Below are 24941 nucleotides of genomic sequence, written 5' to 3' on the forward strand. Positions count from 1 at the left end.
ATCCACTGAGCTACACCAGCCAGGGCATAATTTGTTCTTTTTTAAAGGACCAGTCACCCTTGCTGGTATAGCTCAGTGGATTGAGTGTGAGCTATGAACCAAATGGTGGCTGGTTTGATTCCCAGTCAGGGCACATACCTGGGTTGCAGGTAAGGTCCCTGATTGGGGGCATGAGAGAGGCAACCACACATTGATGTTTTTCTCCCTCTCTTTCTCCTTCCCTTCCCCTCTCTCTAAAAATAAATAAATAAAATCTTAAAGAAATAAAAAAGGACCAGCCATAAAGGAAGAATACATTAATTAAAATGAAGAATATCTGCCCTGGCTGGTGTAGCTCAGAGGATTGAGCACGGACCTGCGAACCACACAATTGCAGTTTGATTCCCAGTCAGGGCACATGCCTGGGTTGCAGGGCAGTTCCCAGCAGGGGACTCACGAGAGACAACCATACACTGATATTTCTCTCCTTTTCTCCTTCCTTTCCCCTCTAAAGATAAATAAATAAAATCTTAAAAAAATAAAATAAAGAATATCTCACAGGAATCAACAGTAGAGTAGATGAAGCAGAGAATGAAAGCAGAGATTTGGAAGATGAGGAAGCAGAAAATCCCCAATGAGAACAATAAAAAGAAAAAAGTATTCAGGACTTCCGGCCAAGATGGAGGAATAGGTGGAAACACTGTGGCTCCTCGCAAAACCAAGTTTAAAGACAACACAATTTTAGTAACAAAAACACAGCCAAAACACAGAAAATTGAACTGTACAGAAGTCTGACAACAACGAACCATTCAGCCAGACTGGTAAGAGGGGCAGAGTCAGCAGTGGAGCAGGTCACTCAGGAAAGATTGGTGGACTGACCCAGAAGTGCAAGTGGCGGTTGATGGATACCAGGTGCAGGGTGGCAATGGGCAGACCCAGTGAGGGCTCAGGGCGGCTGGCTGACCACGGTCATGCATTCAAGTGCAGATAAACCAAGCAAAGGAGTGAACTGTGAGACAGACCGCTCAGGCTAGGGCCCCAGTGATGGGAATTAGAGCCTGCAAGAACCAATTGGAAAGATTTTTTGGGTCGAGGTGCTGGCCGAGTTCGTTGGAGAGACCCACAGGGTCCTGGAGGGTACATAAGCCCACACACCCAGCAACCAGCACCAGAAGGGCCCAATCTGCTTGTGGGAAGTGGCAGAGGGGACCGAAATCTGAGAGAGAGCTGAACAAACACCATTGCCCCTCTCTGACTCCGCCCCCACGTACATCATCACAACCCAGAGACCTGGGTGGCCCCGCCCAGGTGAACACCTAAGGCTCTGCCCCTCATGTATAACAGGTGGGAACAGACTAAAACATTATGGCTCAAGAACAGCTCAAAGCCCCAGAACCAATTATTCTAAGTGACCAAGAGATAGTCAAACTTTCAGATGCACAGTTCAAAGCACTGGTGATCAGGATGCTCACAGAACTGGTTGATTTGAGTCACAAATTAGAGGAACAAATGAAGGCTAAACTAATTGAAATGAAGGGAAATGCACAGGAAACCAATAGTGATGGAAAGGAAACTGGGACTCAAATCAAAGGAGTGGACCAGAAGGAAGAAAAAAAAATGACCGAACAGAAAAGAATGAAGAAACAAGAATTCCAAAAAATGAGGAGAGGCTTAGGAACCTCCAGGACATCTTTAAACGTTCCAACATCCGAATTATAGGGGTACCAGAAGAGGAAGAGAACAGCCACAAGTGGAACACTTATTTGAACAAATAATACAGAAGAACTTCCCCAATCTGGCAAAGGAAATAGACTTCCAGGAAATGCAGGAAGCTCAGAGAGTCCCAAAGAAGTTGGACCCAAGAAGGAACACACCAAGGCACATCATAATTACATTAGCCAAGATTCAAATGAAGCAGAGAAGCCTAGAAGCAGCAAGAGATAAAAAGACAGTCACCTACAAAGGAGTTCCCATCACACTGTCAGCTGATTTCTCAAAAGAGACCTTCCAGGCAAGAAGGGGCTGTAAAGAAGAATTCCAAGTCATGAAATCCAAAGACCTACAACCAAGATTGCTCTATCCAGCAAAGCTTTCATTTAGAATGGGAAGACAGATAAAGTGCTTCCTAGATAAGGTAAAATTCAAGGAGTTCATCATCACTAAGCCCTTATTATATGAAATGTTAAAGGGACTTACCTAAGGAAAAGAAGATAAAAAATATGAACAGTGAAAGAACAGCAAACTCACAGTTATTAACAACCACACCTAAAACAAAAGCAAAGTAAGAGGACAGCTAGATCAGGAGTGGAACCATAGAAATGGAGATCACATGGAGGGTTAGTAACAGGGGAGTGGGAGGAGAAGTGGGGAGAAGGTACAGAGAATAAGTAGCATAGACAGTAGGTAGAAAACAGATGGGCGGAGGGCAAGAATAGTATGGGAAATATAGAATCTAAAGAACTTGAGGCACGTGGACATAAACGAAAGGGAGGGAATGGTGCGGGAGGGGTGTGCAGGATGGAGGGAAATGAAGGGGGGAGAATAGGACAAATGTAATGGCATAATTAATAAAATATATATATTTAAAAATATTCAAAAAGTGAGGGTAGTATAAGGGGCTTCTGGGAAAACCACACATATTTGCATCATGGAGATGTTGGAATGAGAAAAGAAAGGGCAAGGAATTGAAAACCAGCGTGAAAAAGTGAGAGAAAACTTCCCTAACCTGGTGAAGGAAATAAAGACATACAAGCCTAGGAAGCACAGAGAGTCTGAAACAAGATGGACCCAAGAGGCTCACAATAAAACACAACACAATTAAAATGTCAAAGTTCAAAGACAAAGAGAGAATATTAAAAGCAGCAAGGGAAAAGCAGCTAGTTACTCACAAGGGAGCTCCCTCTTATGGGAGCTGATTTCTCTACAGAAACCTTGCAGGTCAGAATGGACTGGCAAGAAATATTTAAAATGATGGAAAGCAAGGAACTAAAATGAAGATTACACTACACAACAAGCTATCATTTAGAATTGAAGGACATCTAAAGAGCTTCTCAGATATGAAGCTAAAGGAGTTCATCACCACCAAACCAATATTATAATAAATGTTAAAAGGTTTTCTTGAAGAAGAGGAGGGAGAAAAATAACACATATGAATAATAAAATGGCAATAAATACATATATATCAACAGTTGAATCTAACAAACAAAATTAATGAACAAACATAAAGAAACAGATTCATAGATACAGAGAACATTTTCATGGTTGCCAGATGCGTGATGCATCAAGGCAAGCAGAGGCCATTGTCCCTTTCCTAAACCCTCCACCACAGAGCAGGCAAGCTGGTGCCATATCAGAGACTCCATCAAATTAGCTAACACTGTTTGACCTGTCTTAGAAATCACCAGAGACTTTGCCCCACCCAACTTACAGGCCCACCCAAGCTGCTTTACCATATGAATGGCAGGTCTTGGCTCATGATTCACAACTTCCTAAATCCTCTCAAACAAGCAACAGCTGGCCTCAGTGAGCCCCAGATCCAGCACTAGCAGCAGCCAGCCTAGATTCGCAGCTTGGTTTCACCTAGGAATCTCCAAGCCCAGCACAAAAAACAGTCATCTCAGATTGCTTTATGGCTTATTCAGGGTGGCCCCATGTGGGGGAACTTTGCCCATAAAGCCCCCTGTTTGTCACAGATGCAAATAAGTCTCCCAAGACATGATCTGCTTGGGCAGGAAAGGTAGCTGATCTCTCAAAGGAGAAGGACCTAGAGCCTTCTTCTCAATGGCGTTTTATTAGGTTCATTTTGCACAGGAATACAGATAAAGCTCATTAATCACTGTCAGGCAGTAAGGATCAAACAATAGATAAGATATAAAGAACTTCTAAGGCTTATTCTGAGCCAGGATCTGTTAGCTAAAATGCTACAAAACTTTGTGAAACAAAGTCATTTTCTGCTTAGAACCTTATCATTTAATTGAGAGCATTCTAAACAAAGCAGGTTTCACAGGATTTTATATATTCTTTCTTAGGCCTGATCACCCAGGGAACTGGCCCTTTCCAGCACAGGGCTGCACCACCCTATGTCATTGTTTCAGGCTTAAGTCAAGCAGGGGAAGTAAGGCAGCCAAGAGATTAGGGGACTTCTTGCAGACAGAATGAGGACTCAGGCTATGTCAAAGCCGAGGGGTAAGGGTCTGGCGCTCCCTTTTGCTATAGCCCCTCAAGTCCTTCTCTGGGGTCTCCTGTGATCATGCCTGTCTTGGGTCATTCCTCCCTTGAGTAATCTTACCCATCACTGGCTAACCAATCAAGCACTGGGGGTCAGGCAGGGTGAAGAAAAAGGAGCAGAAGCAGCACCCCTGCCAGGGAAATAAGCTTTGTCTCCTTAGTGGCTTATGGTCCGAAGCTCGCTTACTCAGCCTTAGCCATGGGGGGTTACAGCTTCTGAAATCAGGTAGGGTGGTTCCCAACAGCCTCAGACAAAACATAGGTGGAGGATGACCTTGGCATGAGAAACTCAGGTCAGTGCACACAGTGGACAGCTACAGGCAGCATTGGAGCACCACCACCCTGCCCCCATGTAACAGGGTGCAGCCAAGAGGGAGGCCCCAAATAGGAATTTGGAATGAGGTCCAGACCTCCAGATGTCCTGGAAATATTAGAAAAATATATAGGATGTCTTCATCTGCCCTCCCACCCCACCCCACAGGTGTGAGTTGGGAGAAGGGACACATGAAGCAGGAACATGTAGGGCTGTTTTGTACAGCAATAGCTTTGCAGCTAACCTCTGGCATGGTCACTTAACATATCTATAACCTTTAACTGGTTGCATAGATATGTTAAATAGCTGTAGCCATGCTTTGAGCCAGGAGGATGGAAGGGACTTCCACCCAAGACTTGACAGGGAGGCAACTCCCCCTGGTTACAGCACCTGCGTGAGAGCTTGAAGATGTTCCATGACATGGGGCCACACCTGCTTGGACTCCGCATGCAGTGGAGTTATACCAGGTGGTGCTGTTTGGAACAGAAGAACCACCCAGCCAAGCCCTTAGACAGCCTAATAAATCACTGTTGATTTAAGCCACAACATTATAGAGTTTTGATGAAGTTGTTGATTTTAATGCAGCAGTAAGTGAAACACAGGATTTATAAGAGAATGGGAAGAATACTGCATTCTGGAAATAATAAATTTTGTTTGTATATTTTTGTGGTAAACTGATCAGTTGGCACCTAGCAACTCCAGGAATGCTGAAAAATATGATTTTTGTTGTTTACTAATTCTCAAGAAAACCTTGAGGGTATACTTATGGAGCCTACTTGAATAATGTTTGCCAGTGTCCTTTTGATACCATCTTTGACCTTGTTAGTTGGGTTTATATAGTTTCCCTTATTAGAATTTTAAAGAAAACCCACAGATTGGAAAAGACAATCTTGAGGGGACTGAGAGGATCTTAAGTCCTCCCCACACAAAATTTCCCCCTCATTTAAAAACAGCAGTCTGTCCAGCTCTTTAGTCAGGAATGTCCTAAATATGGAACGCCCTAAGCAGGCTCAGCTCCTTCACAGACAATCCTAGGCCCGGTTCCGTTCATGGTCCTGCACTGAGAAGCAGGTGTGAAGGGGCACAAGGATCCTGGATATGTGAGTTGCTCAGTGGGGCCAAGTTGTCTATGGAGATTGGATCTCTCTGAATGGTGGGAGTAGGAGGATGATAAAGACAGAGGAGAAATTAGCTGGTGACAGAGAATACAGACAGAAACAGAAGAAAATGAAATTAAGAGTTGAAATACTTACAGACTCTCCAAAGTGGAACAGAATTAAACTTTATTTATTTGGAAGATAAGGTGAATCCATCACTGGTTATTGGAACTCTGAGGCTGCACTTTCTCCTCAGTAAGGTGGCCTGTGTTTGGCAGGGACTGTGGTGGTTTGGAATCTGGACAGATGAGCAGAGTTAAAGTTTTCTAAGGTTGTGACACCTCTCATGTCAACCCAGAACTCATCTATGTGTCCTCTTCAGCCCTCTGTCCCCCATCATCCCTATCTGCCTGGCATATCCCACATTTTTGTCCACTTCTTACCTGCCTGGCTCCCTACATGGGCCTCAGGCTGGTCTCCCCAGAGCACATGCCCAGGATCATTGAGGAACCGTTGGCTGCGCTGGCATGTTAGGCAGGTCTGTACTGTCCAGCGCTGTCCCCTGCAGCCTGGTATGAAAGAGGGAAAATGGAACAGAGTGCCTTGGTTTAGGAGAAGTAAAGGTGTCCTACACCCAGTTTTGTCTCCACTGTTTGCTGGTAGGAATCCCACCTCTCCCCTACTTTGAATGCAAATTTGATAGTGTGAGATCCCTGCATAAACTATCAGTTTCTTGGTACTCTTTTAAGAAGTCCAAACTCCTTTACAAGATTCTACAAGACCTGCCATTTCCTTTTCCAGCTTCATGTTGTATGCACTTCACACTCCAGCCTCCTAAACTCTCATTTTCTTCACAGCACCACAACCTCTCATCTTAAGGTCAACACACAAGGCTAGAATTTCCATCTGCTACTATCTCTTCTTATCATGAATTTCACCACCACTGGCATAAGTAACAGCATTTTACTCCCCAAATTAAAGCATTTTTCTACACTATTTTGTTGTTATCTTAGCCTGTCCCATCACACTACACCTTCAATGAGAAAAATGAATCAATTACAATGCTTGGCACACCTTGGAAAAAAATATTTGTTGCATGAATGGCAATGAATTGTCCTCCACGATGCCAAATAACATCTATTCTTACACACGGGCGAGGTTGCCTCACCTGGCAACATCGGGGGAGTTAACAACTTAATTCAAGAGTGGGACAAAGTCGACTCCTGCTCCTGCGAACCCCACAGCAAACATCCATCCAAAGCGAGGAAGAGTCACTTGCCCTCCAGCGCTCCCTACTTAACCCACCCCGATATGCGCACTCACGTCTCTGGCGCTGTGTGCAGGTCACGCCTGGGAGGAGGAGGGAAAAGCAGCCTCGACAGACTGTCCTCTTCACCGAGGGGTCCCTGCGGGAGGAGGGGAAGGTGGTCTGCACATCGGCCCTTGCGTTCTCTCCCCCCCCCCACCCCAGCCGGGCCGTGCTCTGTGCGTCTCACCGCCTCAAGACGAGCCTCCTGGCGATGGTCCTCTCTGTGCGGCAATAGAACCTCGCCAGTGCCTGGTTCTCGGGGTCCTGTGAGAGTACGCAGTGGGCGGCCTAGGGGAGGGGTGATCACTCAGCAACTGGCGGCACCAGGGCCCTCCCTAAGCTCCCCCTTCGCGGACTCACCTGGTACAGGAAGCTGAGCCTCTGGAAAGCCTCACGGTCCTTCACTGGCCCCGCCATTCAGGCAAGCAACGAGAGAGCCCTAGACCGAAGGCCTGCAGGCCCCACCCCTGAGACGGACAGACACCAGCAACAGCGCAATGCCTCCTGGGAAGGCGCTCCGCTCTGGTCCTTACTCTGGCGCCACCTTGCGGCCTTACAGATCCATCTGTTTCTAAGCCAGGGTCCATGTATGAGTTCTAGCTCCCTTTCTAGTCTTATTCAAGCCCACGATCCGTTATATTAGGTAGACTGGAGCCCATGATCAATTATACTAGGTAAAGACTGGAGAGGCTAGTAGAATAGGAGAGGATCTCAAACTACTATACATCTTCAGGACAGAAGACAGGTCCTTTGGCAGCTAGGGTGGGGAGATGGTTCTGTGCAATTTATACCCAGACAGACCTTCTGCCCTACTCTCTGCAGCCAAAGGTGAATATCTGGCAGATCTACAGGTAGAAGGAACAGCAGTTACACATTTAAAAAAATCACTGGTGTCAGAGGGAGTGAAATTCAAAAAGGTCATGAGTGGGGTGGAGTGAAGGAAGAGGGCTCCAGGCCCTCAGAGAACACAGCTCTTTTCCACTAACCAAACAAACACATTTCCTGTTATGCAGTCCTAAACACAGAGCAGGTGATCCTCACTAACTCATAGTCATAGGTACTGGGACACAGAAACCTGACAACAGTATCTCCTGCCCCTGAAACTATACCCCACCCCCAACACAGACAGACATGGATCACAATCCCTCCCTCTGACCTTTCTGTGTCCCATTTGTTCTTTTTGACATCCCATTTGCCTCTGCTTCATAGTTAAGGGCCACCAATTCCTGAGATCAGAGTAGAGATATATGAGCTGGAGGAGCAGAACATGAATGAACCCTGAGACAGGAAGAGGGCAGTTTACATCAGGGGAGGGTGAGGTCCTTCTCCCCTCTCAAACCCCATCAAGCTGGGTAGGGGACCAGGACTCCAGCTCAGAAGAAATGTCTGAAACCTTTTCAGGGGTGAGTTTCACAAGTATCCCCAGAATCAAATGAAAGAAGTATGCTTAAAATGTAGGTAGACCACAGACCTTGAGCAACACTAAGGGTGAGCCCAGGAACATGCATTTTTAACAGTGATTCTTATACATCAAGAGAAACAGTCGTCAAATTACCACACAACACAGAGATCACTTCAGTGGATCCTTTGTTCCATATTGTTTTACCAACCAAAGCATCTTGCCACAAAGAACCACAGTCAAGGCACAAAGGTAAGAGGAGAGTCTGAACAGAGTCCTGTTGAGGTGGTGGGAGGAACTGAAATGTCCTAAGCTGCAGTTTCTTATCCCAACCTTCTGTGAACCCCATTACCCAAGCAGCAGATAGTCCAAGTCATTTTAGTTTGGTTTGGCATGTATTACTTTACCTTTTTTGACGACATATGTACCCTAGAGATTGTTTATTTTGGCCTAACATTAAATGATTTACATTCTCCGATAGAGGAAATGGCGAATGGTGAAGGATGGCAGCAAACAAGCAAAAGACTGGCTCCTGTGAACACCAGTTCCAGGCCAGATGCACACAGGCACAAGGAAGTCGTCCGTCTCGCCCTTCCTTATGCACGCCACCCTCTTCTACTCTGTCCTCAGAGTTAGGACCACTCCATTTCCTTTCTCCGTTTCTGGCTTGGACACCTTAGCCAGGTAATAAGGCTAACAACTTGGGACTAACTAGTAACATTCTTTAAGGCCAGAGCTTTGGATAGAAATCTGTTTCTCTTTCTCTAATACCTGACTCTCTCCTTTCCAAGTTCCCCTGGGAAAGCAGTTAAAGGATAGACTGTCTTACAGGATCTCTGGCACCTCACCCCTGAAGAGGAAGGTGTCTGACTTCTTGGAGACAATCAACTATAAGGAGGCAGGCAATAAGCCATTTCTGAAGACTGAGATAGGGACCTAGGTCCTCCTCTTCTTCATTCTCACCTTCTCCTCTGGCCAATCTACTGATAATGGCAACCTCACGCTGGGCATAGAAGACCAAAGAAATCCTCTCCACTTCATTAGTCTCTAGGAATTTGCTCCTTTAGCCGCCTTCCCTAACCTTTTTTCTAAATTTTTGATGCCCAATCTCTGCTCTTGGAAAAACTCAACTTCTAGACCCGTGAAAGCAACTGTCATTCATTTTCACTTCAATCTAGAGGTATACACACCTCTGTACTCTTCCTCAAGAAACACAACTATTCTGGATTAAAGAACCCCCGACATATAGGGGGTCCTGTTTCCTCCTCTGGTTTGAGCATGTCAGACTCTCCCAGAGATTTTTTTGTTTATGGAAAAGCCTCTCCTTCCTTCCCAACCTGTCCTGTGTAACAGAAAACCTGATGAACTTCAGGGAAGATGATCCCCTGGGAACTAGCTCCTCACTCAGTTAGGGAGGAGACGTAGCTGTGCTCTCATCCTAGACCAGTCCTACCTACTCCTCCACATAAACCATTCTAGAAACCAAGGTGTCTCTCCCAGATGGTCCAGGACTGGAACCAGGCAGACATGAAGACATTCCAGCAGGTCACAGGAAAGAAGGCCCATTGCTCTTGGTCCTGCCTCATTCCAGTTATTCCCATGTCCCTACCTGTCACTCCCAGTCTGTTGGGGGCCTTATGGTAAGTGGTGCAGCATTCTTCCTTCCAGCCCGGATGCCCGGGTAGAAGAGGGGCCACAGTTTCTCAGTAAAAGTATCAGTGAAGGTGTAGATATGAGAGCGGTCTGTGACATTGTAAAAAGACAGTGTGCCGGCCTCATAGTCTAGGAATATGCCCACCCGCTTGGGTTTCACCTTGATGTGCAAAGGAGTAAAAGGCGTGGTGGTGGCTGCATATTTGTCCCCATTCCACAGTCGCACCCGCCAGTAGCCAGTCTCAGGTAGTGGGGTCAGCTCGCCCTTCCGGCTCACAGAATCCCGGCACACACCCACTGCCCAGTGGGTCTTGTCTCCCACCTCTACTTCCCAGTAGTGTCGACCTGAGGTGAAACCCTCAGTAGCCAGGACACAAGGATAGAAGGTGAAACGTCGTGGTGTGTCAGGTAGATCCCGGAGTCTTGTCTCCACAAACTTGACGCTCTTACGATCTTCCGACAGAACTAGGTTAGGATGAGCAGTCTCAGGGTCCAGGGTCACATCCGCTGGCGGGAGAAGCCAGAGTGGGGAGCTAGATGAGGATGGGAATAGCTCAACACCCCTGCCTCACTCTTCCAGCCTGCCTTTTAGAGCCTGCTCTTTTAGGGGTCCCCAAAATGCAGTGGTTTGGTTAGCTTTCTCAATCCATGGTGTCACTTGAGGGAGGGGAAGAAACACCGGCTTCACATTTCACCCCAGCCCTAAAATAAGCAAATAATGTGCTCTCGATTTTGCAAGGGTTAGTGATTTAGGCTCCTTATGCCTGGTCTTCCCTCCATGGTCCCTGACATCATCATCTCACTGCAGAGAAGCACTAGGCACGGTACAAGGGCAAGAATGGAAAATATACAGAGAAAAGGATACAGAGAAGACACCATCAGAGTTTAGGGATAGTCCTAAATGACTGTTTAGGTTTATGACTATTTTCTGTGAATAAATTATTGACATTCTCTTTCACTTTCAAGAGCAAACAAGTTTTAGGTGAATTATTTAATTTTTCTCATCCCTATTAAGAAAATGTGGGCCTAAAAGTAGAGGACACCTGAGGCTTTTCAGTTGGATTCTGTGACTCTGAGTGATGTAAAGCCAGGTGAAGGGGTGGGTGTGGGGATGGGCATGGGAAACAACAGATAGGATAACTGAAGCCCATATGAGGTAGGACCTCAACACTTTCTTCTCTCTGTGAATTTCCTCTGTTCCTTTCTTTTGGGAACAACTCACCAATTAGCTGTTTAAGGATTTTCCTTAGGGCAAAGTACTGTCGGGGGAAATTGCTGAAGTTCTTTTCAAGTTGTATGGATACTGAAGTCACCTCCATGGTCTTCACCTTTTCACATCTAGGAGGGACAGGGAGATAGGGGAAGAAAGGGCAGGGTCAGGGGAAGCTCCATCCTCCCACTTTCTCCCTCCTACCTGAGGACAAACACTTGCGTATTGCTTTCTTTGGCCAATCTATGGAGAGCCACATGGTCCCTTGGACAAATCCTTATCTTAAGAACGAGTCTCAGAACTTTCTGGGGATATTGTTATATTTCATGCAAATGGGTAATTACCCTCCCTTCTCCCAACCCCTTTCTCCTTCCATCTAGTTTGGACACAATTCCACACACAGGCACAGGGAGAATCTGGTTCTACGTTACCTTGATATCTTCCTTAACAAGAAAGTCCTGATGCTCAATGGGAAAAAGGTAAGGGGCTATTATTCCCTATGATCACTCTCTAACTGGCTTCATTGACGTAATAAACCTTTCCCATATCCTACCCAGAAGCTGCCTGGCTTTTCCATCCTTATTCCCCCAACTCCTCACTGTATTCCAAGTCTCTAAGCCAAGACCTAACTCACTCAGAGAGATGCAGGAATCACTTACTTTTCCAGGGTACTTTTGACATCCTAGAGGGAAGGAGAAAAGAAAGCAATATTGGTGCTGGTAGTCAAGGAGGGGGATCCTTTTGCCTGTTCCTACAGGAAAAAGGATCCCCCTCCTCCCAAAAGTTCTAGATCTCTAAAATAGGAATAGGGTAAACTGAGGGTCACAATGAAAGGAGAAGAGTGTCAGAGGGATCTGAGTAGTACATCTCTCCCAACCTCATTCCCACTTACAACTTCTGGTCATCATGAAGCTTGGAAATTTACATCACTTCCAAATGGTTTCTTGTGTTTGTCTTTGTTCCTCAAGGACCCTGGGAGCTCAATGCAAGTGCAGGGATGTGTCTGCTCTTCCCTCTGTCCCCCAAGTGCCAACCACACACCTGTCTCCTTGAGGATCATTACAGATAGTTCCAGACTAGCGGTATAGGAATGGATCATACTTCCCACTGTTGTTTGGCATCCCCTGTCTGGTACTGGTTAATAAACATTAAGAACTATGTGCCAATCCTGATTTGCAAATACTTGGGGTCCAGAAGACAAAGAAGACAAATCTCTGCCCCCCAGGATTTCCCAGTTTAATGTGGAAGGCAGAACACACATACATGAAAGGACATAAGAATAAACACCAAGGAGTACATTAGCATGCAGATCAATGTACAACAGCACCTCACTGATTCAAATGCTGGTAGTGTGATCTCTAAGGTAAGAAACATATTTCCTACAGCCTTGCTAACACCATGCATCTGCTTAAGAGAACAAATGATTTCAAACATTTTAGAGGCATTTACATATCAAAAACAATATATTTTTATACATAATTTCAAGTGTCTTTCAAACTAGTTTCTATTCTTTTTTAGCAGTAAGTAAATCAAGTTCTAGGACTTAAAATAATGGTAACTGCATTTACACAATTTTTAATGCATAGCTTTTTTCATGAATTCAGACTAGACTGCCCTCCTTTCAAAAGAGTGGATTTTTTTCTTTGGCATAAGCACATAATTATTGACAAGACATAAGAACACAGAAATGATTAGAAGGGGTTGGGAGAAGTCAGAGAAGCCTCTCTGTAGAAATAGATGCTTTGAGTGTGTCTAGAAGAAAGAACTGGGTTTAAAGAAGCAAAGCAGAGAAGTGAGCATCCCGGGCTGACAGAACAGCCTGTGCAAAGCTACACTGCGCTCGACCTGAGGGACTACGCAGGGGCAAAGGTCGAACCTTAAGCATCTCGAAGCCTGACTGTAAGCACTTGCCCTCCACCTCGGCAGCCAAGTGGGCCAGGTCCCGGCGTTTGTCTCCAAGGTGAGCAGCATTTTCTCTGAGGCGCTGTAGAATGTCCTGTTCCTCCTCCTCTAGCCGTGAAAGCAACACCTGCTGCTCTTCATCCAGCCGCCTATGAAGCTCTTCAAATTCCTTTAAGATCTGCTGTCTGCGACTCTCCACTAGTCTCTGAGAAAAGAGGGAGGGTGCTATGTTTAGCAGAACCAGTGGGGGACAGAGTCCCTTTCCCCACCTGCCATGTGTATGAATTAACACAGATTCCAGTGTTATTAAAAACAGTTTAACAGGACACTCATGTTTCTCTCCATTGCAATTTCTTTCTGTAAAGAATAGCTCTATCTCTATTGTCACCCCCACAGATGTCCTGGGAGTGAAGACCACTGCGGAGATAAAAACCAATGTTTAAAAAAGTTTTAATTTTCTTTTACTAACTTCTAAAAAGCTGTATTTTTATGTTTTAGTAAAAATAATTCAAGACATAAGAACTCAATAATATAATGACAGACCATTTCAATTATCAGAAATATCTGCTGTGTCTGATGATAAAGTTCTAGCCATTATAATTTGTTAAGAAAAAGAAAGTACAAATACCAGAAAGTGATGAGCTAGGACTGTCATCATTTGTATGTTGAAAATACCACATATAACCAACTGCAAAAGTATCAGAATCAGTAAAATTTTAATAGTGGACTGTTCTACAGGACCATTCTGCGTGGTGTGGGTAATGTAGCCCAGCCCCTGATTCGGAAAACCAACCAGGAGGTCGGCACACAGGACACACACCCATGGATAGGTTCTCTGGTGGGGAATCAGGCCTGCATTGTATCTAGGCTGCTTTGAGTCTTGCTTTTGCTAAAACTCCCTCACCCTGAATTGAGGCAGAAAATGTTTACTGCATATCTTTAAAGTAACGTCCTAAAATCTATGCTAAACCTTCCAAAGACAAGTGTAACCAGTTTAACCACTTTTCCCTTTGCATTTGCAAATCTACTTCTTCTGTGATGTAATTAGCAATACACTCTCCTTTGTTTTCTGTAAAAGGTAACCACCTAAAGCAAACCTGTGCACAGTAAATGAGGACCATCCTCCATGTAATGTGCCCAGAAAGCAATAAAAGCCGGTCCAGGCAGGGGTCGGGGCCTTCTCTCACTCAGAGTGGCCATGCCGTCCCATTTCCTCCACAGGACTTTTGCAGTCTGTGTGAATTTTTTCATTGCATCCACAACACACTGAGGCTGCGGGCTGGGTCTGTTACAAATATAAATGTAAATTTCAGGGCTGAACCTGTTAAACAGTTTCAAGTCACTTCAGAGAATTGACAGTTGCCATCCTAGGTACAGGTTCTAAAGTTTCTTTTCTTTTCTTTTTTTCCCCAGTGTGTGGTTGCCTCTTGCACTCCCCCTACTGGAGATCTGGGCTGCAACCCAGGCTTGTACCCTGACTGGGAATTGAACCAGTGACCCTTTGGTTGGCAGGCCTGTGCTCAATCCACAAGGCCACATCAACCAGGGCCCAAAGTTTCTTAGTAAATGAGTTGCTTGAAATTTGAAACATGCTTTCTCTCAGCCAGAACATATACTTGAACCTCTAACACTCCTGAAATTTGATAATATAGGACTCAAACACCAGCCAGAACTATTTCTGAGTGTTATCAGCAAACATATCTTCCTTCTGTACTCCTACTGTAACAAGAAATGATCTCCCCAAAGGAGGATTCTCCAAGTGTGATGTCACTGCTGGGTAGGAAGCAACCCAAGAGGGGAGCAAAGTGAGACACAGAGACTGGGACTGTGGAAGGAGAAAGTAGACAGGCACTGAAAGGCAGGGCTGAGCGTGAATAAGGAGTGGCCCCGAAAGCAAGGATGGGTGGTATAAGCCTGCTATTTCTGGATTTCAAGCTAGTTTCCAAGAGAGGCTGACTAGCTCCAGCTCCAGTGCTAGAGCAGCCACTGCTCCCATTTCACTGTTGTCTTCTCAGGCTCACATTCAAACCAAATACATTTCCACTACATCTACCCTTACATAAAGCACAGCAGCCTGTGTGTGTGTTTAGGGGTGATGAATGGGTGGAATTTAGGATCCATAAATGTGGTAAAAAGGAAGCAAGATGGCTTTCCCTCGTGTAACCCTATAATTCCTTCTCTTTTTTCACTCTGTATTTGTAGGGCAGTGGTTCTTAAGGAGGGTATTTTACCTCCCTCTAGGTGTATTTTGGAAACAGGGTGTGGTGCATTTTTTATTTGCCATGATTGGGGGCACTCCTGGAAAAAAATGCTAGTTACTCCACCAGTATGTGCAACAATCCTGCCTCACACATTGTTCGACCCTGATGAACTGTCCTTCACCATTTTCTAATGTTCTGCTGCCCATTCAAAAACACAGGCCTCCTGGCTGGTGTAGCTCAGTGGATTGAGCACAGGCCTGCGAACCAGAGGATCGAAGTTCAATTCCCAGTCAGGGTACATGCCTGGGTTGCAGGCTGGTTCCCTGCAGGCGAGCCTCCAGCAGGGGATGCATGAAAGGCAACCATACATTGATGTTTCTCTCCCTCTCTCCTTACCCTCTAAAGATAAATAAATAAAATATTAAAAAAAAAAAAAACAAAAACAAACAAAAAAAAAAACACAGGCCTGAACTTCGGTGCTGTTTTATATATAAACACAGAGTATTTCTTATACATTTTTAATGTATCTGAATTTTTCAGGAATGGCTGAATAAGATTGTATTTTGGTTTTTTTAAAACTTTACCAGAAGTTATTTATCATTTTGAAAATTATGTTACCATGAGCTAAGATGCTTGTGGTATTTGAGTCAACATTACTTCATAGTAACTTCAGTTGGAATTTGTATTTGCTACATTGTTGATGATGTCATGTGTAGGTACAAGGATAAAGCTCTATTTGTAAGTGTCTTCCAGAGAAGTCATGTTCAAATATTACACAGCATATTTTGCCACAAATTACTTTTCTTTTCATTATATTATACTATATTTGGACATGAAAGCCCAAATATAAATTTGGAGTCAGACCCAGTCCATGTAAAATTATACAGAGTATTTTTATCTACATAAAAATAATTACAAATTATTTTTAAAAAAGGGCATTGGGTCTGGTTGGAGGTGGAGATGAGTGACAAGGAGGGAGAATTCAAATGGTCACAAAAGGAAGGTTGGTGGTAACTGACATTTTTAAAAACACCACATCTCTGTTTAAATATTTTGAGGGTTTTACACATTTTTATTCCCCTTTCTAGTCCTTACCTTTAAGAAGGTGATAAACAGGAAGAGTAAAGTTAATGACTGGGAAGAAACACATTTTCCTATTTTTAAGTTTCTTGGGAGCCCTCCAAAAGATCAAAGAACTTTTTTTAAAGTTCACCTTTGCAATAAAAATTAGTTGAATTAAAAAAATTCAAATGTTTGCTTTGTTAAAATGTATAAAGAACTAAGGTAATAACACTTGCTTTCTGCTGAAATGTCATTGGTAAATAATTAGTGTTTCTACTATTTGCAAATGTGTTTAATTTCTGGTGAGCCCGAAATCTCAATATCAAAACCTCATATTTCTTCTGGAATCCTTCAATGAAGTCCAATTTCTATGTTGTCTTCTTATGAACTTGCAACTATACTTTTTATGCTGCATTATTATTTATTTTGTCTACTTGACTGTAAGCTCAAGGAGGGCAGGGGCTGAACTAGTATCCCTGGTTTTGCCATGAACTGGTTGTATGATTTTGAACTAGACTTGGACTATTCAGGTTCTGTTTCCACCTGTGTAAATTGGAGGTAATAACACCTACCTTATAAGGTATCTAAGTTGCCAAAGACAGGGACCACAACACTTGCCAAAGATGACCTTACGACTGCCTTCCCTTTGTTATCTGGCCTCTCGTTATCTAGCCCGAACTTGTAAGTCCAGTCAGAGCAGAACCCTAAGACCTAATACAATGCTGTAAGTTTTGAATGTCATGAACAGTCAATGAACTGATGCCCAGAATTCAATAAATATTGGTTATTATTACTATTATTATTAATATTTTTCACTGTTCAATAGAAGAAATAAGACAGATACCAGAACATCATGCTACAAATATGGTAATGCTATGAAAATGATGCAAAACTATATGAAAATTAAGAGAGTTAATTTGTGAAGGGTCAGGAAAAGCTGCATAGGAAGTGGCTTTCAAGCTGCCTAAAGGACAGATAGGATCCTATAGGTAGAGGATGGGGAGGGAAAGAACATTCTAGGAATATCACCTGGCATTGTTGAGCTTACTTAAGATAATGTGGTCCTAATGTCATTGGGCAGTTCTGGAAACTCTTGGTCAGTTCCTTCTTCCTTCCTCCCCAGTGAACCTTCCAAATTCTCCTCCCCTCAGTTCCTCTAAGAAACTCCTATGTCTGCACTCTTAGCAGAGCCTCCTTCCCTGCCATACAAAGAAAAGGAGACCAAGAGGCATGAACTTTCTCAACTCGCCAGATGTAAGACATTCTGTCTGTCCTTCACTTCTTTGATCCTTCTCCTCAACACTTAATTCATGACAAGTAATTTTAAGTACAATGTTTAATGACAATCAAACCTAAGAAAATACTATCATTTTTGAGAAAACAGTGTTTTTTTTAATTAATCAGAACTGGTGGATTAAATAATATGTAGTTAATGTTTGGTTCATTTCCTGTCGTGAAGCCCAAATGGGATCTCCTGCCTTTACCTTGAGCTCTGCAGGCTTCTTCTCTTCAGAGGACTTACAGTGGGTTATCTCCTGCAGCTTCTGCTCCAGGGGCTCCAGGCACTTCTGCAGTTTTTCCTGAGGGGTTGGAAGTGGAAAAGGTGGCATTTGGGGTTGACTGGCACAGCCTACATTCAGATGTTAACCCATTTGTTTTAAACTGTTTGCATTCTATCCATCTCACCATCAACTTCGTATAGGTTCCTTTTCCTGCCACCAGCCTGTCCCTATCGCCTTCTTTGCTCACCAAAAGTTTCCTCTCACTGAATCTCAGTGGTCCAGCTGTCACCAACCTTATCCATCTCCTAACTCAACTGCCTATAACTGTCAGTGACCTTCTGTACCCTATGTCCCTCTTAAGACTTGTATCTCCACCCAAATCTAACCATCTGCAAATAAAATCTTAATTACTTATACTGTAAACCTTAAATCTTATATCCAAAATTTTAATATAATTAAGCAAAGTACATGATGAAGTGTTAAGACATTAAACTCTCTAGTTTCTGTTACTTAAACATTTACACTGTGTCCCAATAATAATTTAAACCAGATGCCATGTAATTCATTATCTGGGGAAGATGCAAACAAGACTGGTTCACCTTCCTCTGGTGGTGATCAGTCAAGTGAAATGATGTTACTCCCAATACCAATGGGAACAGAAGGGGCACTAAGCGCAGAGGGACAGAGTAAAGAAACTAGACCACCTTTCAGTTCTTCCTCACTTAGATCTTCTCCATGTGGTCTCATTTATTGATGCAAAATACGATATGGTCCAAGACCACTCATACTCAAACGTGTTAGAAAAGTCAGAGAAATTTTGGGGTACTCCTCGCCATTGCTCTTCTTCATGCCTGAGTACAATTAATCAGATGTACTATGTATCCCCTGCACATGCAGCTCTGAGGGGACTACAGAATGAGGAACAGATACAATCTTGTCCTCAGGAGCTTACAAGGGGGGACCCAAAAAGACCCGGAATTTATTTATAAAATATTGTGTATTTATTCTTACATGTTTAAACTTCAGTCACCTTCAAAGTACTCTCCATTTGATGCAATACACCTATTGAGACATTTTTTCCACTGCTCAAAACAGTCTTTGAACTCGTCGATTTTGATGTCTTTTAGTGCTTCTGCGGTTTCTTGTTTCACCTCTTCCACATTGGCAAAACGTTTCTGTTTGAGGACTTTTTTCATTCGGGGAAACAAAAAAAAAAGTTGCTTGAGGCAAGATCAGTGAATAGGAAGGGTAGGGCATGGGGATCATGGTGTTTTTGGTCAAAAACTGCTGAACAACTCAATAAGGTGTGGGCAGGTGCGCTCGTAAATCACCCATCATGAAATACGCAAATGCGTTGACAGTCTTAAAAAAAATTCACTGAAGCCAAACACAGCCTCTCACAACAATGCCAGTTGGTACACTGACAAAGATGGGTGCCTAGAACACTCACCTAGTGGGGGAAGCCTGTACTACAAGGGGCCCACCCTGGAGAAAATAATTCCGGGTTTTTTGGGTCCCCCCTCATATGATGCTCTCCCCAGGGAACCCCCCACCTCTGTGCTCCTCCCTTATGCCCCACATTGACATCACGTACTCTAGTTCCCCACCTTATACTCCTGTGTGGCATCATCCAGTGGCGCGACATTGTGGGCCCGGTGGGTGTGGGAAATTGCACATATCAAACATACAGCTTCTTGGTCCTCATAGCAGAAGAGGCTGAGGGCCTCATGGTGCTGGGGGCAGAGGCTCTCATCCCGGATCTTCCGCTTCACAGCCTGGAGCTGCTTGGCAATTTCCACCATACTGCCTAGTTGACGATTAGGGCGAAGACTGCGGTAGCGGGAGGTCTTGCGACAGACAGGACAAGGAAAGTCCCTTTCTAGGTCCTCCCACCAGCGGGTGATGCAAGCTTTGCAAAAGTTATGCCCGCACTCAATGATAACAGGCTCCTTCAGATACTCCAGGCACACAGAGCAACTCGCTTCCACCTGTAAGTTCTCCAGAGCTGCAGCTGTGGAGGATGCAGAGGCTCCAGCCTCTAACAGACTTGTCTCTGCCATTATTTAACTTAGGGATAGGAAGAGGGCAGACAAAAATGTTAGATGGAGGTTTAATTGTTTTTTGCATCCCTGTCCTGACATTTACCCACATGTAAAATTCTAACTCCAGATTCAGTTCCATGCTGGTATTTTACATTTTCTCTGTCACTAGATTCAACCTTTTGTTTCTCCATTTCCAAAACTTGTGATTCCTGGCCATACATTTTTTTTCCTCATCAGCAAACTGACATATGACCACCAATATCTTTTGTCTTTCATCTCTGCTTTTCCTTGTTAGAAACAGAGGTTTCCTTCAACTCTAGCTCTGCCTGTTTCTCCTGATCCAGGCTCATTCCACTTGTATCCTAAAACCAATAGTTCTAGATCAATGTATCCCTAGTTTTGCATGTTTTTTATAATGCATCTTTTAAATTTAATTGTTGTTCAAGTACAGTTTTCTGTCTTTTACTCCCATCCCAGCCCCACCCCCCCAGTGCTCCCCACCTCCCTCCCATTTCCACCCCAGGTTTGCATATTTTTCTAATAGATGAAAAAGGAGTTTGGGACAGTGCAGAGTGCCATAAAAGTCAAAGTATTAAGATTTAGTAAATTAGTTATATAAAGTTTAGTGTTACAGAATAATTTTATCACAACAGTCCATTGGAACCTGGGCCTGATTCTCTGCCACTGTTCTCTCACTTTTTCCAATGGAATTAGTTATGCAAGTGTAACAACCTCCTCTTTTCAGGAAAATTTTGGTATTATTCTTCCTTTTATCAGACTAGCCTAGAGGAAGTGTGTCCTCTTCTTGGAATGAAATGATTCACACATCCCATTTCCACTTGTGCATTTGGACCTTTGAAACTGCTGAAATGATAAATTCATGGCAACAATACTAAAGAGTGTATTACTGAGCCCAGGCCAATAACTTCTTTAAAAGAGGGCTGAAAAGTCTATTTGAAATATTCAGCAGTCTCATGAAGTCTCATGAAACAGCTATCAATAACTAACTCATTAGATGTACAGTGCCTCCAGCTAATAGGTTTTGGAGTGGTTGGGAGAGAAAAGTAAAGATGCAATCAAAATCTCTCTGAAGTGAAGCCTCAAAAGAATTGGGAATGCATAAAAAAGACTTAGAAAGCAGAAGTTGGTCCCCTACTCTATCCTTAAAACCTAATTTTTACCCATGAGATGGTTGATTTGTATATCCCCGTGATCCCTTCTGTCCATCCTGACCCTCCCCTCCAAGGAACCCAATAGAAGGAAAGAACTTCAGTAGGTCTACATGCTGAGTGAGAAGCGACCATATGATGAGCTGGGTTAACAATGATTGTTATTCTTGTATGCCTATTGACGGCACATGTGAAGCATTTAATTTGGAGTGGTAACTTATTTGGATCTCAATTTGTTTCCTCAACCAGAAGAGAATGTTTAATTAGATGATGTTTCCCCTCCCATGGAACCCCAATTTTGAGTAGTGAGTGACCTGGCCCTTTTCCCAGTCTTCTAGAAATTAGATGGCCTCCTCACCTGGGGCAAGTTGGATTGTATGCAGAGTTAGGGAGCTGGCGTTAGGGATCTAGACTTGCAAAGTGTGGTGTGAAAACAATGGGGAAAATCTTGGGAAGCATGGAAAGGATTGGGGCTACAGCCACAGCGAGGCCTCGGGCGCATCTGGGTTGGTCATTTGTTTCCCTCCATTCCTCGTATCTCTGTAGAAGGGCAAACTTCAGGCATGTTCTCGTTTTGTTTCTACCACTGTCCGGGGTCCCACCTTGCGACCCTCTCCTGAGCGTGGTCCACACGACTCGATCCCACCCCCGTCTCCATCTTCTACAGTCAGATCAGGTGCAGGGTACTGGAGAGAGGGAGAGGTTGGCAGAGAGGAAGGGATGCGTGTCCAGGTGAGGAGTGTGACGTGAAGGTGGAGTGCCTGCTGCTACAAAGCAGCCCAGACCCGCGATGACGGCGTCAGAGTTCCACCCGGGGAGGCGAGCAGCAGCGGGACAGGGGAACTCGGGGTAGCCAAGCAACGCCGGACGCGCTGACGTCGCGGGGTGGCAAAACGTCCGCCCGGGCCCGAGGCGGGCGGAGGCAGCTGTGGTTACGTGCGGGCCGGTGGCGCAGTGGCGGGGCGCTGGGACGCGGCGTTCGGAGCCGGGCGGTGGGGGCAGGCCCCGGGGCCCGGGCTCGGCGGCGAGACAGCACCTACCTTCCCGGCCTCGGGTCCGGCAGTGCGGGGCGCGGAGCCGCCGGAGCGCTGCCTCCCTCCTTCCTCCTCCCCCCTCCCTCGCCCGCCGCGCGACACACAATACTCGCCGGAAACGGAAGCCGCGCCGAGAGGCTCGAGTCAGTAGGAGCCGGGTATCATCGGGCGGCCGTGGGAGCGCTTAGCCGTACCTGCAGAAGAGGCCAGAGGTGAGAACGAGCTGCAGGAGTGAAGGGCGGGAAAGGACCCAGAGGTGCAGGTGGCTGAAGCGTGGTCGTCCAGGTGATCCGTGGACTCCACTTGGGTGAGGGCCGCGCATGCGCGTGGCTGAGCTCTGAAGCCCATTGCCCGCACGGCGCCGCCGGGCGCGTGCTGCGAGGCTGTCCCGTCTGGTTTGGGCTCGGGCTCGGCTTGCTTCTGCTTCCCAGCAGCACGCTGGGAGCCGTAGAGGCGGGGCGGGTGGCGGACTTTGAGCTACAGTTATCCTCCGCCGGCCAGTCCCGGGAGAAAGTGGCTAGTTGAGGTGGCAGCCACTTACGTGGCTGACCTGCTGGTCTCACCGGGTACGTCACTTCCGACTGCTTTAGCGTTATCTATTTACTTTAATGGGAGTAAGTTCTCGCATCCTTGGGTTTCAGGTGCTCCTCGCAGTATCCCTGCTAGGCAGGCGTTGAGGAAATGATCTTCGTCTCTGCTGGAGGGGGATCCGCGAGAGAGCTGGTACTGCGATTCTGCTGCTCACTTTTGTATACTCAGATCGTCACTCCTCGTAACAGCAAGTGTCTTGAACGCCCTAAAGCTGCGTGCAAACCCAGGCCCCTTCTTTTCACGGCTAGGGATGTGACTTGAGCTTCTCCACACGAGTAGATAGTGCTTGTGTTGTCTCCAATGCATTGCAGCGACCTTGCTGCTGGAAGCTTCTCAGGCCTGTGACTTGGAGAAAGAGGGTGCGATGGGCGTCCGGAAGAGCTGGGGCTAGGAGTGTAGGGCCCTGCTGGTTCAGAAGGCAGCTTGCCCAGCTTTCTCTACCCCAACACTTGGCATGCAAAATACTGACTGAAAGAGATTAGCAAATTTCGGTGTACCCTTCCAGGGCAATGGTCAGTGGCCCAAAGTGTTCCTGTGTGACTTGTGAGACTGTTTACAAACAATGCGGTATTTAGCCTCTCATCCTGGGAGCTACAAACTGTTTACTTGCAGAAAATACTCAAATTACAAAGATGTCTGGTCACACATGCTAAATACAGTTGGTCTACTTTTTCTTTACTGTTCTTTTACTTTCTGTTCACTTTTTTCGGTAGCCAATGTTTGGAAAGGATTAAAATTAATTAAATTACATTTGTTAACTACCCCCACCCCCATTGCTATTGAGTCATTAGGGGTTGTCGCAGCAGTACTTGTTCTAGTTCACAAAACGCATCAGTGCTAAGGTGGAGTGACTGGGTAGTCAGCCTCTTTATCCTGGCTTTGGAGGGAGAGTGAGAGGTATTGTAATATTGATTTACACCAAGGATAAACAACACAGTAATATGCAAAAGTGAATTATAATAATGAGATGAAAATTTATAAACATACTTCTTTTTTCAAGTATATTTTATTGATTATGCTATTACAGTTGTCTCATTTTTTTTCTCCCCCTTTCCCCCCTCTGCCCTGAACTCCCTCCAGCATTCACCCTCCTTAGTTCATGTCCATGGGTTGTACATGTAAGTTGTTTGGCTTCTCCATTTCCTATACTACTCTTAACTTTCCCCTGTCTATTTTGTACCTACCATTTATGCTGCTTATTCCCTGTACTGTTTTCCCCATTCTCCCCCCTTTCTCCTTACTGCTGATAACCTTCCATGTGATCTCCATTTCTGTGGTTCTGATCCTGTTCTAGTTGTTTGCTTAGTTTGTTTTTGTTTGTATAGGTTCAGTTGGTGATAGTTGTGAGTTTGTTATAATTTTACTGTTAACAGTTTTGTTCTTTTTCTTAGATAAGTCCCTTTAACATTTCATATAATAAGGGCTTGGTGATGATGAACTCCCTTAACTTTACGTGGGAAGTACTTAATCTGCCCTTCCATTCTAATGATATTTTTACTGGATAGAGTAATCTTGGATGTAGGTCCTTCCCTTTCATGACTTTGCATACTTTTTTCCAGCCCCTTCTTGCCTGCAAGGTTTCTTCTGAGAAATCAGCTGGAAATCTTATGGGAACTCCTTTGTAGGTAACTCTTTACTTTTCTCTTGCTGCTTTTAACATTCTCTCCTTATTTTTTTTATTTTTTATTTTTTATTTTTAATCTTGGGTAATTCAATTATGCTGTATCTTGGAGTGTTTCTTCTTGGATCCAAATTCTTTGGCTGTCTGAGTGTCCTGGACTTGCGTGTCTAGTCCCTTTGTCACACTGGGGAAGTTTTCCTTCATTATTTTTTCAAATAAGTTTTCAATTTCTTGCTGTTCCTTTTCTCCTTCTGGCACCCCTATGATTTGAATGTTGGAACGTTTGAAGATGTCCTGGAGATTCCTAAGCTTCTCCTCATTTTTTAGCATTCTTGTTTCTTTATTCTGTTCCAGTTGAATGTTTATTTCTTCCTTCTACTCCAACTCTTTGATTTGAATCCCAGTTTCCTTCTCTTCATATTGGTTCCCTATACATATTCCTTTGTTTCACTTTGTATAGGCTTTACTTCTTCCTTTATTTTGCAGCCATACTCAGTTATTTCTGTGAGCATCCTGATTCCCAGTGTTTTGAACTCTGCATCTGATAGGTTGGCCTATCTCCTCGTCACTTATTCTTTTTTTGGAGTTTGGATCTGTTTTTTCTTTTTTTCAAACATTGCTTTTCCTTTT

The 24941-nt window shown here is 44.6% G+C and overlaps 2 protein-coding genes and 1 long non-coding RNA gene across 9 annotated transcripts in view; 1 reads left to right on the forward strand and 2 right to left on the reverse strand.

Annotated features, from left to right (window-relative positions):
- The window catches only part of RPP21 (ribonuclease P subunit p21), a 28886-nt gene extending 21204 nt beyond the window's left edge, over window positions 1–7682 (reverse strand). Inside the window, exons 1-5 of one of the 3 annotated variants that reach the window (XM_037046883.1) lie at window positions 7286–7681; window positions 7113–7189; window positions 6940–7022; window positions 6060–6185; window positions 5781–5914 (exon numbers count right to left, since the gene is read on the reverse strand). In XM_037046883.1, coding sequence (XP_036902778.1) covers window positions 5832–5914; window positions 6060–6185; window positions 6940–7022; window positions 7113–7189; window positions 7286–7342 — 426 coding nt within the window. In that variant the 5' untranslated portion in view covers window positions 7343–7681 and the 3' untranslated portion in view covers window positions 5781–5831. Of the gene's footprint in view, window positions 1–5780; window positions 5915–6059; window positions 6186–6939; window positions 7023–7112; window positions 7214–7285 lie in introns of those variants that run through there. The other 2 variants (XM_037046882.1, XM_037046884.1) reach the window with 2 other exon arrangements.
- Window positions 7683–8495: 813 nt separating this feature from the next.
- On the reverse strand, window positions 8496–22745 carry TRIM39 (tripartite motif containing 39). 5 transcript variants are annotated; one of them, XM_037046879.1, is made up of 8 exons: window positions 22106–22266; window positions 21668–21751; window positions 19462–19921; window positions 17837–17932; window positions 13064–13294; window positions 11847–11869; window positions 11200–11315; window positions 8496–10484 (listed from the first exon to the last, which is right to left on the reverse strand). In XM_037046879.1, the coding sequence occupies exons 3-8, from the start codon at window positions 19912–19914 to the stop codon at window positions 9937–9939; spliced, it is 1467 nt and encodes a 488-aa protein (XP_036902774.1). In that variant the 5' UTR covers window positions 19915–19921; window positions 21668–21751; window positions 22106–22266; the 3' UTR covers window positions 8496–9936. The 5 variants fall into 5 exon arrangements, with proteins under 5 accessions (XP_036902774.1, XP_036902775.1, XP_036902771.1 ...); XM_037046880.1 differs by lacking the exons at window positions 21668–21751; window positions 22106–22266 and adding an exon at window positions 22294–22745; XM_037046876.1 differs by lacking the exon at window positions 21668–21751.
- On the forward strand, window positions 22229–23360 carry LOC118987630 (uncharacterized). Its single transcript, XR_005066613.1, has 2 exons — window positions 22229–22311; window positions 22741–23360. It is a non-coding gene; the product is annotated as an uncharacterized LOC118987630 (long non-coding RNA).
- Window positions 23361–24941: the final 1581 nt, after the last annotated feature.

Source organism: Sturnira hondurensis, unplaced genomic scaffold (genome assembly GCF_014824575.4).
Source record: "Sturnira hondurensis isolate 20B ecotype Veracruz unplaced genomic scaffold, ASM1482457v3 Scaffold0005309, whole genome shotgun sequence".
NCBI lineage: Eukaryota > Metazoa > Chordata > Mammalia > Chiroptera > Phyllostomidae > Sturnira > Sturnira hondurensis.

Coding starts and splice junctions, on each gene's coding strand:
- TRIM39 (XM_037046880.1), bottom strand. CDS start 19,914: ATGGCAGAGACAAGTCTGTTAGAGGCTGGAGCCTCTGCATCCTCCACA. Junction 17,933..19,461: donor ATGCCACACAGGAGTATAAG/GTGGGGAACTAG, acceptor CCAACCCCTCAG/GAAAAACTGCAGAAGTGCCT. Junction 13,295..17,836: donor AGAAGCCTGCAGAGCTCAAG/GTAAAGGCAGGA, acceptor CTCTTTTCTCAG/AGACTAGTGGAGAGTCGCAG.